Raw genomic sequence first — 14,919 nt, 5'->3', positions numbered from 1 at the left:
TACTACGTACTCTCGTCTCTCTCTCTCTCTCTCTCTCTCTCTCTCTCTCTCTCTCTCTCTCTCTCTCTCTCTCTCTCTCTCTCAAAGTGTTTGGTTGTTGGTTTGTTCCCTTATGGTTATTTAATGGGAAAAAGAATTGAAATTTTTATGATGCAGATATGGATTCCAAAGTAAAGGCTATGATCAAGCTCATTGAAGAAGATGCAGATTCTTTTGCAAGAAGGGCAGAGATGTACTACAAGAAACGTCCAGAGTTGATGAAACTGGTGGAAGAATTCTACAGAGCTTATCGTGCATTAGCAGAGAGGTATGATCATGCGACTGTGGAGCTACGCCATGCGCATAAAACCATGGCTGAGGCGTTCCCTAACCAAGTGCCTTTCGACATGCTTGAGGATTCGGCTTCATCGTCTTGTTCTGAGCCACGTACACCAGAGAAAATGCCACCAGGAATCCAGCCGTTTTATGACTCTGAAGACCTGCAAAAGGACGGTGCCACGAGTAAAAGGGGGTTAAGTCAGCTGACCGAGTACTTGGGAAGTTCTGAAACAGAAGTTGAAAGCTTGAAGAGAACATTGGTTGAGCTTGGGGCTGAGAAGGAGGCCTTGAATCTTCAGTATCAGCTGAGCTTAAACAAATTATCCAGACTAGAGAAAGACCTTGAGGTTGCTCAAAAGGATGTTAATGGGCTTGATGAACGTGCTAGCAAAGCTGAGATTGAGACTAAGATACTTGCAGAATCCCTTGCAAAGCTTGAAGCCGAGAGGGATGCTGCGCTTCTCCGGTATAATCAATCCATGCAGAAAATAGCGGAACTGGAGGAATCTTTTGGTCAAGTACAAGAAGATATGAAGAGGTTCACCAACCGAGCAACTAAAGCAGAAACAGAAGTGCACAGTCTCACGCAAGAGAAATGTAGATTGTATTCAGAGAAGGAGGCTGGCTTAGCCCAATACAATCAATGCCTAGAGATGATATCTGCGCTGGAGAAGAAGGTTAGAGAGGCCGAAGAGAATGCTCAAATGTTTAGTGATAAAGCTGCAAAAGCAGAAGAAGAGATTAAAGCGTTGAGACATGAACTTCTGAAGGTAAATGAAGTGAAGGATGGTTTGAGTTTTCGGTACAATCAGTGTTTAGAAACCATATCTAAGCTAGAGAGAGAAGTTTCTCATGCTCAGGACAATGCCAAAAGACTGAGTAGTGAAGTTCTGGCTGGAGCTGCAAAATTGAAGACTGTAGAGGACCAGTGTACTCTTTTGGAGAGCTCAAATGAAACTTTGAAGCTAGAAGCAGATGGTTTAACGCACAAATTAGCAGCTAAGGATCATGAAATTTTTCAGAAGCAAAACGAGCTTGAGAAGTTTCAGTCACTAATCCAAGATGAGCATTCTCGATTTTTAGATATCGAAGCCAGCCTTAAGAGTTTGCAAAGTGTGTATTCTCAATCTCAAGAGGAACAAAAGGTGCTCACTTCAGAACTTCAAAGCAGGATTGGCATGTTGAAGGACTTAGAAACTCGTAATCAGAAGTTAGAAGGGGTTATCAGCTCAGTCAACGAAGAAAAGCAAAACTTAAGCAAACGAAATGAATCTTCTATGATCTCCCTGGAGACTCAGAAAGGCGAGATTTCTAGCTTGATGGAGATAAAAGAAAAACTTGAGGAAGAAGTTGCAAGACAGATTAACCAAAGCAGTGCCTTTCAAGAAGAGATCTGTCGTCTGAAGGATGAAATTGATAGCTTGAATAGGAGGTACCAAATGATAATGGAGCAAGTGAAGCTCGCAGGATTGGATCCCGAATCCCTTGCCTGCTCTGTAAGGAAACTACAAGATGAGAACTCAAAGCTGACCGAGTTATGCAACCACCAGAGAGATGAAAAAGATTCTCTTACTGAGAAGCTGCAGGAAATGGATAACATTCTAAGGAAGAATGTTTCTTTAGAGAAATTGCTTCTTGAATCAAACACCAAGCTAGATGGTTCTAGGGAGAAGACGAAGGATCTGCAAGAAAGATGCGACTCTTTACGACGAGAGAAATCTGAGTTTATTGCTGAGAGAGCTAATCTGCTTTCTCAACTGCAAATCATGACTGAGAATATGCAGAAGCTCTTGGAAAAGAACTCGTTATTGGAGACATCCCTTTCTGGTGCAAACATTGAGCTACAAGGTGTAAGAGAGAAATCAAAATGCTTTGAAGAATTCTTCAAGTTGCTCAAAAATGATAAGGCCGAGCTTATAAAAGAAAGAGAATCTCTGCTGTCTCAACTAAATGCAGTTAAGGAGAAGCTAGGAGTTTTGGAGAAGAACTTCACTGAATTGGAAAGAAAATATGCTGACCTCCAGAGGGAAAAACAATTCAAAAATCTTCAAGTGGAAGAGTTAAGAGTCTCACTTGCTACTGAGAAGCAAGAGCGAGCTAGTTATGAAAGATCGACTGACAGCAGATTAGCTGATCTTCAGAGTAACGTGAGTTTTCTTCGAGAAGAATGTCGCTCCAGGAAAAAGGAGTTTGAGGAAGAGCTTGACAGAGCTGTAAATGCGCAAGTCGAGATCTTCATCTTGCAAAAGTTTATAGAAGACTTGGAGCAGAAGAACTTTGCTCTTCTGATTGAGTGCCAGAAATATGCTGAAGCATCAACATTTTCAGAGAAACTCATTACTGAGCTGGAAAGTGAGAATCTTGAGCAACAGATGGAGGCAGAATTTTTGGTGCATGAGATTGATAATTTCAGGGGTGCAATTTATCAAGTGTTTAAGGCACTTCAACTTGAAGCAGATTGCAAAACAGCTGACCAGAAGATTGTAAAAGAGAGAATTCCTGTTTCACGTGTCTTGGGTGAAATTAAAGAACTAAAATGTTCACTCTCTAGCGCTGAGCATGAGACGCAGCGACTTGTGATTGAGAACTCTGTACTCTTATCCCTACTTGGACAGTTCCAATCAGATGGTATGAAAGTGGAATCAGAGAAACGTATTGTAGAGAAAGATCTGGAGACAATAGTACATCGCTATGGAATGCTGAAAAAGGACCGGCTCGAGCTATTGGAGATGAACCGGCAGTTGAAATCAGAATTGATTGACAGAGAGCAGCGGGAGCTACAGCTTAGAGCTGAACTACAAACTGAGCATTTAAAGTTTGAGAGTCTGCATGAGTCATACATGGCTTTACAACAAGATTACTCAAATGCTCTCAACAAAAACGAAACTTTGCTTCTGAAATTTTCAGAACTTAAAGATGAGATGTGTATACTTGAAGAAGAAAACGTTGCAGTTCTTGAGGAAGCTATTGCCTTGAAGAACATGTCTGTCGTTTACCAGTCCTATGGGTCTGAAAAAGCTGAACAAGTTGAAGCTTTTGCCGAAAACCTGACTAGTTTACAAGACATTAATAATGGCCTGAAACAGAAGATTGAGGCTCTGGAGGGAAAGTTAAAAGGGAAAGATGTAGACAGTCAGGAGCTTAATAGCAAGCTGGAAAAGTTACAGGAAAGCCTCGAAGAAGCCAATGAGCTAAATGATCTCTTAGAACATCAAATTCTAAATAAAGAGGACATCTTGAGACAGAAGATGATGGAACTCCTAGAAGCTGAAGAGATGCTCAAAGCTACGCATAATGCAAATGCTGAACTATGTGAAGCAGTTGAAGAGCTCAGGAAAGACTGTAAAGAATCTAGGAAATTGAGGGGAAATTTGGAGGGGCGGATTACTGAACTGTGTGACCTTACTGGGAGACAGGATGAAGAGATCAAAAACCTTAGCGATTTGAAGGAGAATTTGGAGTCGGAGGTAGAGTTATTACACAGAGAAGTCCAAGAACACCAAGTTCGAGAGGAGTTCTTGAGTTCAGAGCTGCAAGAGAAAAACACTGAGTTTGGACTTTGGGATGCAGAAGCAACATCTTTTTACTTCGATCTACAGATTTCAGCTGTCCGTGAAGTCTTGCTTGAGAACAAAGTTAAAGAACTCACTGGAGTTTGTGAAAATCTCAAAGATGAAGCTGTTACAAAGACCACAGAAATGAAACAAATGAAAGAAACAGTTGGATTCTTGGAATATGAAGTGACTGAGCTGAAGACTCAATTGTCTGCCTATGATCCTGTGGTAGCATCTCTAGCAGAAGATGTCAGGTCTCTTGAACAAAATGCCCTGTCTTTGTTGAAACTCCCTGCACCAGCTGATCGTCACAGAGAGGTAAACTTATTCCTTTTCCTTCTGTTTGACATCTTATCTAATCTTTCTCAGTCTTCCGGTCCTTGAAACATGATTAAACATGACATCTTACCATTTGATGACACTGTGCCTTTTTATATGTATGCATCATGAGTTAATATCTTCCATTTTCCTCAGGGCGTCCAGAATGATGAACATCCGGAAGCAGCAGTCTCTCAAGAAGCTGTTGGACATAGCAGTACCAACCTAGACAAAGGATTTATGCTTCTGCAGGACATGAAAACAAGAATCAAAACAATTAAGAAAGCAGTTGGTGAGGAGAAAAAAAGACGTGGTAAACTGAGAAGACGAAGCTCTTCATACAGAAGCAGAGACCGCAAGCTGTTTGAAGAGATTGAACTTGACGACCAATTCTCGGGTGAAATCAGACAGCCTAGATCACCTGCGATGACTGAGTTGAAAAATGGTTCATTGATGAAAGACATTCCACTTGATCAAGTTGCAGACTCAACGTTCTATGGAAGAAGCAGGAGAACTAGTCGTGGTTCCAGTGACCAGATGCTTGAATTATGGGAAGAATCTGCTGAACCAGAATCCAGCATTAAGTCTCTGATCACCAATAAAAGCTCAAAGAAGCCTCTGATCCCCCGTCTTCATCGCAGAAGCAGGAATCCTTCGATTGAATCACAATCTGAGAAACTAATTGGAGTTGTTGACAAACTAGAGTTATCTAGAAGCACTGAGGACAATGCAAAGATTCTGGAGAGACTTTTGTCTGATTCTCGAAGATTAGCAAGCCTCAGAATCAGCCTAAGGGATCTGAAAAGCAAGCTGGAAGTGAACGAGAAGCCAGGCAAGTTCACTAACCCTGAGTTTTCTAGAGTGAGGAAACAGTTGAAAGAAATGGAGGAAGCCATCTTTCAGCTTGCAAACACAAATGAGATTCTTTCGAATGAAATTGAGGAGACCGGAGATGCCAGAGATATATATAGAAAAGTGGTTATAGAGAAGTCAAAGAATGGGTCTGAGAAGATTGAGCAGATGCAGCAAGAAATGCAGAACATTGAGCGAACAGTGCTAAAGCTTGAAGAGGGAGCATCAAAGAGTAAAGTCAGGAAAAAATTCTCTGAGAGTAGGACAGTGATACTCTTGAGAGACATTATCCATAAAGGTGGCAAAAGGACAGCAAGAAAGAAGAAAAATCGTTTCTGCGGGTGTATGAGATCTTCGGGTAATGAAGAGTAGGGTGGATAATAACGTAACAGCATCTAGTTCACTATCTATTCCTCACTTTAATCATGAAACTGACTCTAGGAGTACTTTGTGGAATGGTTTTTGAAATATTTATTAGATCAAATTAGTAAACCTTGTAGCTTCTGCTAATGTGTACGTGTCTTGGTTTGACTCTTTATGTTTCAAACTCAGTTTTTCTTAAAGTCTATTTTGGACTCTCTTTATTGAAGCAGGAAGATTATGAACTACACTGATATTATTATATTACCTACTGGAATAAAAAAAGCTTACAAGAACGTTCCTTATGTTATGGAAGCAGGAAGATTATGAACTAGAATGTGATTTACCTACTGGAATCAAAGTATCTTACAAGACGTTGCTTATGTTATGGAAACAGTGATGTAGACTAACAGGATCTGGAACATTACAAGATACAAAGAATTTATGATTAACCAAATAGTTTATGATTCACTGATTTGGGTTGAGAGAAGGAAATGCTGGAATAGACCGTAGTATCAGCTTCCGGCCATTACCTCTCCTCCCCAGGTTTGAGCCAGATTCCGAGGAGCCGAGCTGAGGGGGAGAGACTCTCTTACTGTTTGGAGAGATGGCCTTGATGTTAGCTATAGGGGAATTGAGGAGAATATCAGGCATAGTCTCTGTTTTATCTTCAGTCACAAGTTCACAAGGCCTCTTCTCATTATGTGACTGTGTCAAATCACTGTCTGGTTTTCTGAAAGAAGAAGAACCCGTGCCAAGAAAAAACTGTGTCGGAGGCAGTCTGTTCTTAGACAAGAACGGCTGATGAACCACCAAATGTCTGTAAAACAAAGGTTACAGGAATTCAAGAGCTGTCTCGATTGAATATTGTTTCAAACACCGATACAATTACCTGTACGGTGGCAGTGGTGTCAAAGGTTGATCAGAACTTGCGTTCTGCTCCACTTCTTTTGACACATCAATGTTGTGTTGGATCTTTGCTGTTCTTTTCTCATATGTCTCCTGATCCTCCTCTTGTTTGCTCTCCATAATAACAAGTAAAGACCCTGAGATTGTAATTATGTCAAACCAAAGACTTTTGGAAATAGACAGTTATCAAAATTTGAGCAAGGAAGCTTACCATCTTTTCTGCCAAATGCATTTTTGCATCCTTCGCATCTACAGTTTATGGAACAGCCGACTCCACCCTATATGATTATCAGGAACAAAGTATCTAAATCAGACCATGGAAATATAAACTACGCAGACGAGTATTGAGAACAATGATGAATAGATGATGAAAGAAAACCTGATAACATTCACAGTATTTCTTTAGACAGTTTGATTTCTTGCAGTTGCAGCCACGTTTGTGTCGTGCAGAAGCTGGAGTTTTACTTGCATCATCCTGTGCAAGATAACAGTGTCATCACTCAGATTAATGGAGGACAGAGAGGAGAGAGGGGGTATAAGAAAATGGATCAGAGAGCTCTTACACCAGCTTCCATGATGGAATCTGCGCTTCTGATGACTTTAGGAGCAAATGCAAGTGGATTTCGGGATTCAATCTGTTTACGGGTAGCCAGGACAGTATCTTCATGGATAGGTTTATTAAAGCAATCTATACACGAACATGGCTCTATACAATAAACTCCAGCAGCAAAGCATTCACAGTAACTGCAGAGAGAAAAGAGACTCAAACAATGGTTAACTACTTCAAGGCAATTCAGTTTAAATATTTGAACAGGCAAGAATTAAAGAGAAGTTAGAGGTATGCAGCTTACAGCTTCAAACACTTTGACTTTTTGCAGTTGCATCGCTTACATGAATCCTCTCCAGCTTGTTCAGAGACACGCCTGCACAATTTTATGCCAACTGATAAGAAAAACAAAAAAGAAGATATACAAATCTCTAATGTAAATTTTTACAGGAAAAGACTTGCTTCTTTTTCTTCAGGCTGCCCGGATTCAACTCTGGGAACACAAATGCTTTCGGAACTTCTTCTACAGGTTCATTTTCTGCTTGATCCGAAATTTCTTGCATAGTTTCTTGGGAATGAATTGGAGTGGTAGAGTCTGAAAAACTCTTTTGAATCTCTCCAGATATGGAATAGTCATGTATGACATTGATGTTAGTGTCCCTTGAGGACAATGCAACAGCGTTTAAATGAAGACCAATACCAGGTACAACACATCTCGAGGAAGATTCACCAGCCGCCTTATTGTCACACACAGATTGCTGATCATCAGCTATGTCCTTCTTCCGCTTCCCTGGCATCTCAAAGTCCAGGCAGCGTCTTCGCATGCCACCACGATGCAAGTTAAAGACAGGCTAGCACAAACAAACACAAGGCAAAATAGCCAATTCAATATAATCAAGATCCCAAAGATAATTAATATTCACATCTGAAGGGAAAAATAAGCCATTCCGAAATGTATTCCTGAATTTACCTCGTTGGGAAGCAAAGCCAAAGGCTCATTTTCATTACGGGATCCATTGGCTGGATTATCTTCGGTGATATCAGGCCGCTTTGTTGACTTGACACCAGCACAGAAACGTCTTTCTGAGCTTGATATTTTATCCACCAAGCACCTAAAAGCCTCAGAATCATTCGGAGAGCGAAATACCAACAGCTCAGTTGCATCTGAGATCAAACGTCCGCAATCAGGAGTGTCATTCCCTTCCCGAACATCAAGCATCTTCTGAAGACCCATCTTGAAATCCTCAGAACAGGAACCACTGTCTCCTCGAGGAATATCAGATGGAGCTTCCATGGTAACATCTTCATTGCAAGGTGAATCACTACGGTCAGGAGTTTGGCTGTCAGACTTGAGGATCTGTGGCAGCTCAGAAGACGTTTCAACGGAAGTTTCTTCTTCTTCATCTTCCAAGGTAGCTTCTTTGTTTAGATCTTCAATTACTGGTACTACAACTTCTTTAGAAACAGATCCATCTAGAGCTTCTAAGGGCTTTGTACGATCAATAGAGTTATGACTGCAACCACAACACCAATTAACAACAATAAACAACAACATCCTCTACTAAAACGACAAGAAGAGAATTAGTCATCCAAGAAAATGATTGTTTACCATCTGAAGAATCTGGATTCTCTGTGAGAATTGACATGAGGAGAGGTGAAGACAGGAGGAGGAGATGTAAAACTCAGAGAGCTAAACGTCTGAGCAGAGGAGATGGATTTGACCGACTCAATGGGAGAGAGATTGCTTATGTAGTTGAACACTGGAGAATCCTACATTAAAGGCCAATTACAAAATTAGCAAAAGCAAAACAAAAATGCATTTGACCAAAAAGACAAAATCTCTGATTTTTCGGGAACAAAGTGATAAGTTTATTTTTGGCCAATTCATGAAATTTGCAAAACCCAACAAAGTTGCAAAACCCTGAAGTAAAACCTAGAAAACACGACACCATCTTCATAACACTAAAAAAAAATTAGAGAGGCAACGAAAGGAGTGAACTTTGAGCAGAGAAAAAGATGGGTTTATGGAAAATAAAGAAAAAAAAACCTCGAATTTGGATTTAGGAGTTGAAGTTCCGATCTGGGAAGTAGGATTCTTCTGAGGTTTGTCCATTTTCCAACAAGAATCACATCTACATTGCCTCAATACAGACACTGATTTTGTTCTTTTTATTTTTTGCACTAATCTAGGGTTGTTGGATTTTTTCGAACAGACAAAAAAAAAAAAAAAAATGTCCGCGCCGGTGCGAAAACAGTGCGAAGAAGAGCGTAACACAGTGGGAAAATGATAAAAGTCCAAATCATATCACTCTTTTAGTCCACTACATGACGTCATCTTTATCCTTACCTGGACCTTCTTTTAACACTCAGGCCCAGTTCTTACATTTGGTGGCCCAAACATATGTGAGTGTTTGGTTCTTCATTTTTGATGTGTTCTTTGTTTCATTTATCTCGGTTTGTCTTTAACATTTATACAAAAAAAAGGAAACATGGATCTTTAAGTTTCATGTATGATTTTAGAGAACTCATTGATACAACCATTGTAAGAAACAAACGCAAACTACTACTACTAATCTAGTAAATGTTTGCTTATGTTGAGTGTAACACTGTAAGTTAAATTACCAACTAGAAGTTGACATTCATCAAAAGAATTTAAAGATTCAAAGAATTCTAATGGTGTGGGGTGAGAGAAGGAAACGTTGGGATCGAAAGTATCAGTTTCCTGCCACCATTTCTTCTCCATGGAGTCGTCTCTGATGAATCAAGATGCTGCAAAGAAACCCTTTTGCTGTTGGGAGACACTACAGCTTTCATGTTATTTAATGGAGATTGGATTAGGTTCTCAGACATATCATCATCAATATCTTCTGTGATTGCCTCGATCCTTGAATGAGACAGCAAACTCATGTCTGGTTTTCTGATGTTGTATATTCCCGAGGACGATGATCCTGAAGCTCCGTGATGAAAATGAGATGCTGAAGGAAGCAGTCTATTGTTGGATGGGATGGGAAGTTGAGCCAGTGGTTGTCTGCATTAGAAAACAAAGGTTAATAAAGCAGAATAGGATCAGACATTGTTTGATTGTCTTTGAGATTCATGTTTCTTTACCTTAATGGCATTGGTGTTGAAGGTAGAGGATTGAATAACTCGACATTTGATTGTGTTTTCGTTGTTACAATTTTGCCAGAAACTTCGTTTTCCTCATCTTGTTCGAACAAAGATCCTGCAGGGGTTGTAATTTTTGTCAAATCAAAGATCAAGAAAATTCAAATATAAAGGTTACGAAAAATGGGACATGTAAAAGACTAACCATCTTTCCTGCCAAATGCATTTTTGCATCCTTCACATCTACAGTTTATGGAACAGCCAACTCCACCCTATAGAACCAATGTATCAGAATTCAGAACCAATCTAATGAAAGGAATCGAGATGTGTAGGACTATTAAGGAAAATACCTGATAGCATTCACAGTATTTCTTCAGACAGTTTGATTTCTTGCAGTTACAGCCTCGTTTGTGTCGCGCTGAAGCAGGAGTTTTACTTGTATCATCCTGTGTACCAATGCAGAATTTTATAGCCTTCTGAAAGAGATAAAATGGATTGAGGCTAATAAGAAAACGGAAATGAGAACACTTACACCAACTTCAATGATGGAATCTGAGCTTCTTATGACTTTAGGAGCAAATGCAAGTGGATTGCGGGATTCAATCTGTTTGCGAGTAGCCAAAACAACGTCTTCATGGATAGATTTATTGAAGCAATCTATACATGAACATGGCTCTATGCAATAAACTCCAGCAGCAAAGCATTCACAGTAACTGCAGAGATAACATCAATGGAGACTCAGAAAAAAAGACTGAACATTTCAAGATAGTACAAGATTAAAAAATGATTTGGGGTATTAAGCTTACAGCTTCAAACACTTGGATTTTTTGCAGTTGCACCGTTTACATGACGACTCGCCTTCTCCTGATTGTTCGGACTTTCGCCTGCACATTTTAGTATCAACTGATTGTTAAGAAAACGGAAAAAGATTTACCATAAATCTATTTGTACAAGTTTCAGATAAAACTTGCCTTTTCTTCTTGGGGCTTATTGGCAACCCTTCTAAAGCTGAAGACTTTGGAAACTCTTCTAAAGCTTGACCTGCATCTTTCCCGATTTCGTTTTCTCTCACAATGTGGTGCTTCGAGTGAAGATCCGAAGTGGTAAAACTTTGCGAACCGACTTTGATGTTACCGGAAAATGAGTACTCATTAACAACATTGTTGTCCTTAGATGACATTGGTATGGCATTAAGATGCAGACCAATGCTAGGTACTACACAACTTGATGAAGATTCACCCAATGTTTGCTGACTATTCCTTGGAATCTCGAAGTCCAGACAACGTCTTCTCACACCACGGTGCGAGATCGAAAGATCCTGTTACACACACAAATAAAAAACATCACTTCAGAGAGTGATCAATCAAAAACCAAAAGCTAATGCAATACCAACAACGCTTTTACTCACATCAAAGGACTCATTTTCATTGTTGGCTACATTGGTCTTTGAAACAGACTCCAATGTTGACATTGTACCACCACGTACATGTTCACCAGAGTTGGATGTTCTCTTCAACAAGCAACTATAAGCCTCTGACTCACTCGTTAAGTTATAAATAAGTTCTGTTGTAGCAGAAATCAGAGTACCCCAATCCGGAGTATCACTCTTTGGCTTGACATTGTCACACATCTTAACCAGATTCATTCCACCATCTTCACAACAACCATTGTCTCTCACATCATTGGCAACTCTGGGCGTATTACACTCATTCTTAGGAATTTGTGACTGTTCAATTTCGGTTAAAGCTTCTTCCTTTCCTTTTTCTCCAATGGAACCAGCTTCTTCATTAGAACCAACCCCATCTTTGGAATGATCAGAGGAGTTAACTTGACTGCAACCACACACAAAAAAAAACATCCCAAGTCAAGAACTTTGAAGAGTACAACTACTAACAAGGACTCAAGATGAGAGAAACTTTGTTCATTTACCTTCTGAAACGAGACTCTTTGTGAGAAACAGCATGAGGAGAAGTGAAAACAGAAGGTGGAGATGTGAAATTGAGAGAGCTTAAGGTATGAGTGATAGGGATTGATTTAGTACTCTTAATTGGAGAAAGACTGCATATATAATTGAACACTGGTGAATCCTGCATTACACACAAAAATAAAAAAAATAAACTTTGATCTCAAATATATCTCAAAATCATCCAAACTCAATTCTCAGAAACCGTTTAAGATTCTCGTAACCGATTACAAATATCGAATAAAAACTAAACCTTTGACTAAAATGCAACAAACTAAGAGATGGGTATTGCACAAAAACATACGATCCATTCGAAGAGACACACAAAACCAATCACAGAAACAGAGGAAACAATAAAGCATGAAACTTTGACAAAAACAAAGAGATGGGTATTGAAGTAAAAGACCTCGGCTTTGAGTTTAGAAACTGGAGTCCCGATCTGGGTTATACTCTTTTGCGGTGTATCCATTTTTATTTTATTCTCCTTTCCCTTACAACAACAAAGACACAATCTCTCTCACATCCACATCCTCTATCTCTCTGTCTCTACTCTTTTAAGGGTTTGAGAAGTTAAAGGAAGAGAGAGATTCAAAGGAGAGTAGAGGCGGGAAGATGAGGATAGTCTCGTGAAGATTAGTCCAAACCAAATCCAACAGAGGCCACCACACCACACCACACCACACCACACCACACCACACCAACACACAACAAAAGGTCACTACTTGGTGACCCCAACACCTTTGTCTCTCTCTTTCTTTTATGTTTTCTTCTAATTTATACACACCTCTACGTTCATCTCTCTCTCTCTGTAAATAAATTTTTGGGCTTTTAATAAAGTAACGGACATCACCTTGATCTTTGCTTCTTTCTTTTCTTCGTCATTGTAAAAGAGAAAGAGAAACAAAAAAAAAACGAATAAAAATAAGAAACTGCAATAATTACACAGTTCCTTTTCGTTGCTTCTGTTTTGTTTGCATTACGAAGATGAATAAAGAAAAGGGAATAAAGAAATAAATTCCTCTTTATTTTTTTTGTTTTATATCTTCTTTTATATATGTGGTTTTACTGACTTCGTTGACTATACTCGAGATTGTTGTTTGTTGATAAACTAATTAATAGTATTATTGTTTTCATAAAACTTTTATAATTTTGACCGTATCAACAGTGATTTGTTGAGATACCTAATCGAATTTTTATTACATAAATATATATTAAGGTTTATCACATCATTTGACTTTGTCACGTTTTTCTTTCCTTAATTTCCAAATATTGTGTAACTGTGAAAAAAAATTAAATTAATATTTGCTCGATTAATGTAATGATAGGAAAAAACAAATGATATAATTATCTCGTGAGGATACACAAGTATGATAATAATTAATTAATGATACACTAATACGAGTGTTGGATTAAGCAAAGATTCTAGATCGGAATGAAAAAAGAAAACACACGTTACAGAAGAGAGGTGAAATTACAACTTACAAGGCTTTGTTTAACATGGAGATTTGTAATTTTAATTAAATATATTGCCGCTTACTATGCTAATCACGAGAAAGCACTTAAGTGTAATCATCACGACACTTAAATTTGTTAAATTAATTGGTCAATTATTCCAAGTATAATAGTTAGTGATAATGATTCAATAGTTATAACCTTTTCGTTTTTTAAAAAAAAATGTATGTAACGTTCTGAGATATTCAAGCCTCTTAAACTGCATGAATTATCATTAAATCTCTCTTAATATTATTAACCTATAATTTCTCTTCCGTTTTATATATGATCGATTAGTATACAAATTATATGTTTCGACAATAAGTGGCCACAATGTAGCATGTAACACAGAGAGATTTTGTAATATAGTAATATAGTAACAGTGAATGGCCTCAACGTCGAAGTAAGTTGGTAACTTTAACAACTTGCAAACAAAATTATATTTAACGTACGTCTACGTGTAAAATCAAAAAAGAGTTGTTGAAAAGTTATAAATGTCACCTCTTATATAATAACTAGTGCATGTACATGATGAAGAATTGTGAATACAGTTATTACGCACCTATTGTGAACTGTGAATAAGGGATTTTTTCACATATATATGTTGTTGATTCAATATATTACTTAGGAGCTAGTGTATTTATTTCTCATAGCCAAACAAAAATGTCTTACCCGTGACGCCCATAAAGCGAATGCTCCAAACGTTCGCAGCAGCGGTCCCTTTCATTTTGTACGTGAATGTAAGATATGTTAGAAAGGGAACATATGGAACACAAAATTTTATCTTTCTGTATAATGAAAAAAATTATATTTTACTTGCTCAATTCATTTTAATTCACAGTTAATGTTGCGGATAATTTCAGCCATCAATTGAAGTTTATATAAGAGAACAACGAAACTGATCAGTTCTCAATTCTCCCAAAGCTAACTCTTCGAACTCATATATTCTAAGTTTCTAACTATTTAGTTAACTATAGGTTAAATTATGATCTCATCGCACCTCCGGGAGAGTCTGCAAATACACTTATACTAGATGTAACGCAAAAAAACGTTACTCAACCAAATCAAAACTATTGACATTGGCCAAAGGATGTAAATAGCTTAGCTATAAAACTCAGTATACTAAGTAAGTATAAGACAACTTATTAAAGTACGTAGTCATATAATATATAAGTCTCGGAGTCGGAGTATTGAAATGATACGGATAGAACCAAAAGCACTGTTTCTGGCAAAAGGGGCTCCATGCCATAATCATAATGTCGACCATTCTTCGTTCATGCTGCTGCCTCGTTGTCACGTGCCACATGACACATCACGTGACCATCAAAAACATAAAACTATAGAGTACCATAAAACATTTTTGATAGATATCTATTGTATTATTTGTCAGTCTTTAAATATATTTTTATGAGTATATACATGTATACTAAATCAGGTGTTAAAAGAGATTGGGATATATTCAAAAAAAGCTGTTCCATGAACTGTTTGTGCATGTCAGGTTG

The 14,919-nt window shown here is 38.3% G+C and overlaps 3 protein-coding genes across 3 annotated transcripts in view; 1 reads left to right on the top strand and 2 right to left on the bottom strand.

Moving 5' to 3' along the window:
• LOC17891566 (protein NETWORKED 1A) overlaps positions 1-5,619 on the top strand; it is a 6,748-nt gene extending 1,129 nt beyond the window's left edge. The window contains exons 3-4 of the mRNA XM_006300208.2: positions 157-4,190; positions 4,347-5,619. Of these exons, the coding sequence (XP_006300270.2) occupies positions 157-4,190; positions 4,347-5,414 (5,102 nt within the window). The 3' untranslated portion in view covers positions 5,415-5,619. The remainder of the gene's footprint in view (positions 1-156; positions 4,191-4,346) is intronic.
• A 105-nt stretch (positions 5,620-5,724) lies between these two features.
• On the bottom strand, positions 5,725-9,091 carry LOC17893332 (CRC domain-containing protein TSO1). Its single transcript, XM_006297036.2, has 10 exons — positions 8,906-9,091; positions 8,468-8,628; positions 7,829-8,372; positions 7,321-7,709; positions 7,163-7,234; positions 6,875-7,055; positions 6,691-6,786; positions 6,523-6,589; positions 6,295-6,448; positions 5,725-6,222 (listed from the first exon to the last, which is right to left on the bottom strand). The coding sequence occupies exons 1-10, from the start codon at positions 8,969-8,971 to the stop codon at positions 5,871-5,873; spliced, it is 2,082 nt and encodes a 693-aa protein (XP_006297098.1). The 5' UTR covers positions 8,972-9,091; the 3' UTR covers positions 5,725-5,870.
• A 246-nt stretch (positions 9,092-9,337) lies between these two features.
• LOC17892915 (protein tesmin/TSO1-like CXC 3) lies at positions 9,338-12,617 on the bottom strand. Its single transcript, XM_006299618.2, has 10 exons — positions 12,333-12,617; positions 11,893-12,050; positions 11,372-11,795; positions 10,935-11,281; positions 10,770-10,847; positions 10,496-10,676; positions 10,314-10,409; positions 10,169-10,235; positions 9,967-10,081; positions 9,338-9,886 (listed from the first exon to the last, which is right to left on the bottom strand). Exons 1-10 carry the CDS (start codon positions 12,393-12,395, stop codon positions 9,529-9,531), a joined length of 1,887 nt encoding a protein of 628 aa, XP_006299680.1. The 5' UTR covers positions 12,396-12,617; the 3' UTR covers positions 9,338-9,528.
• Positions 12,618-14,919: the final 2,302 nt, after the last annotated feature.

This window comes from Capsella rubella, unplaced genomic scaffold (genome assembly GCF_000375325.1).
Source record: "Capsella rubella cultivar Monte Gargano unplaced genomic scaffold, Caprub1_0 scaffold_3, whole genome shotgun sequence".
NCBI classification, from domain to species: domain Eukaryota; kingdom Viridiplantae; phylum Streptophyta; class Magnoliopsida; order Brassicales; family Brassicaceae; genus Capsella; species Capsella rubella.
The sequence above is the reverse complement of the archived record's forward strand: the minus strand, read 5'-3'. Positions and strand labels throughout refer to the sequence as shown.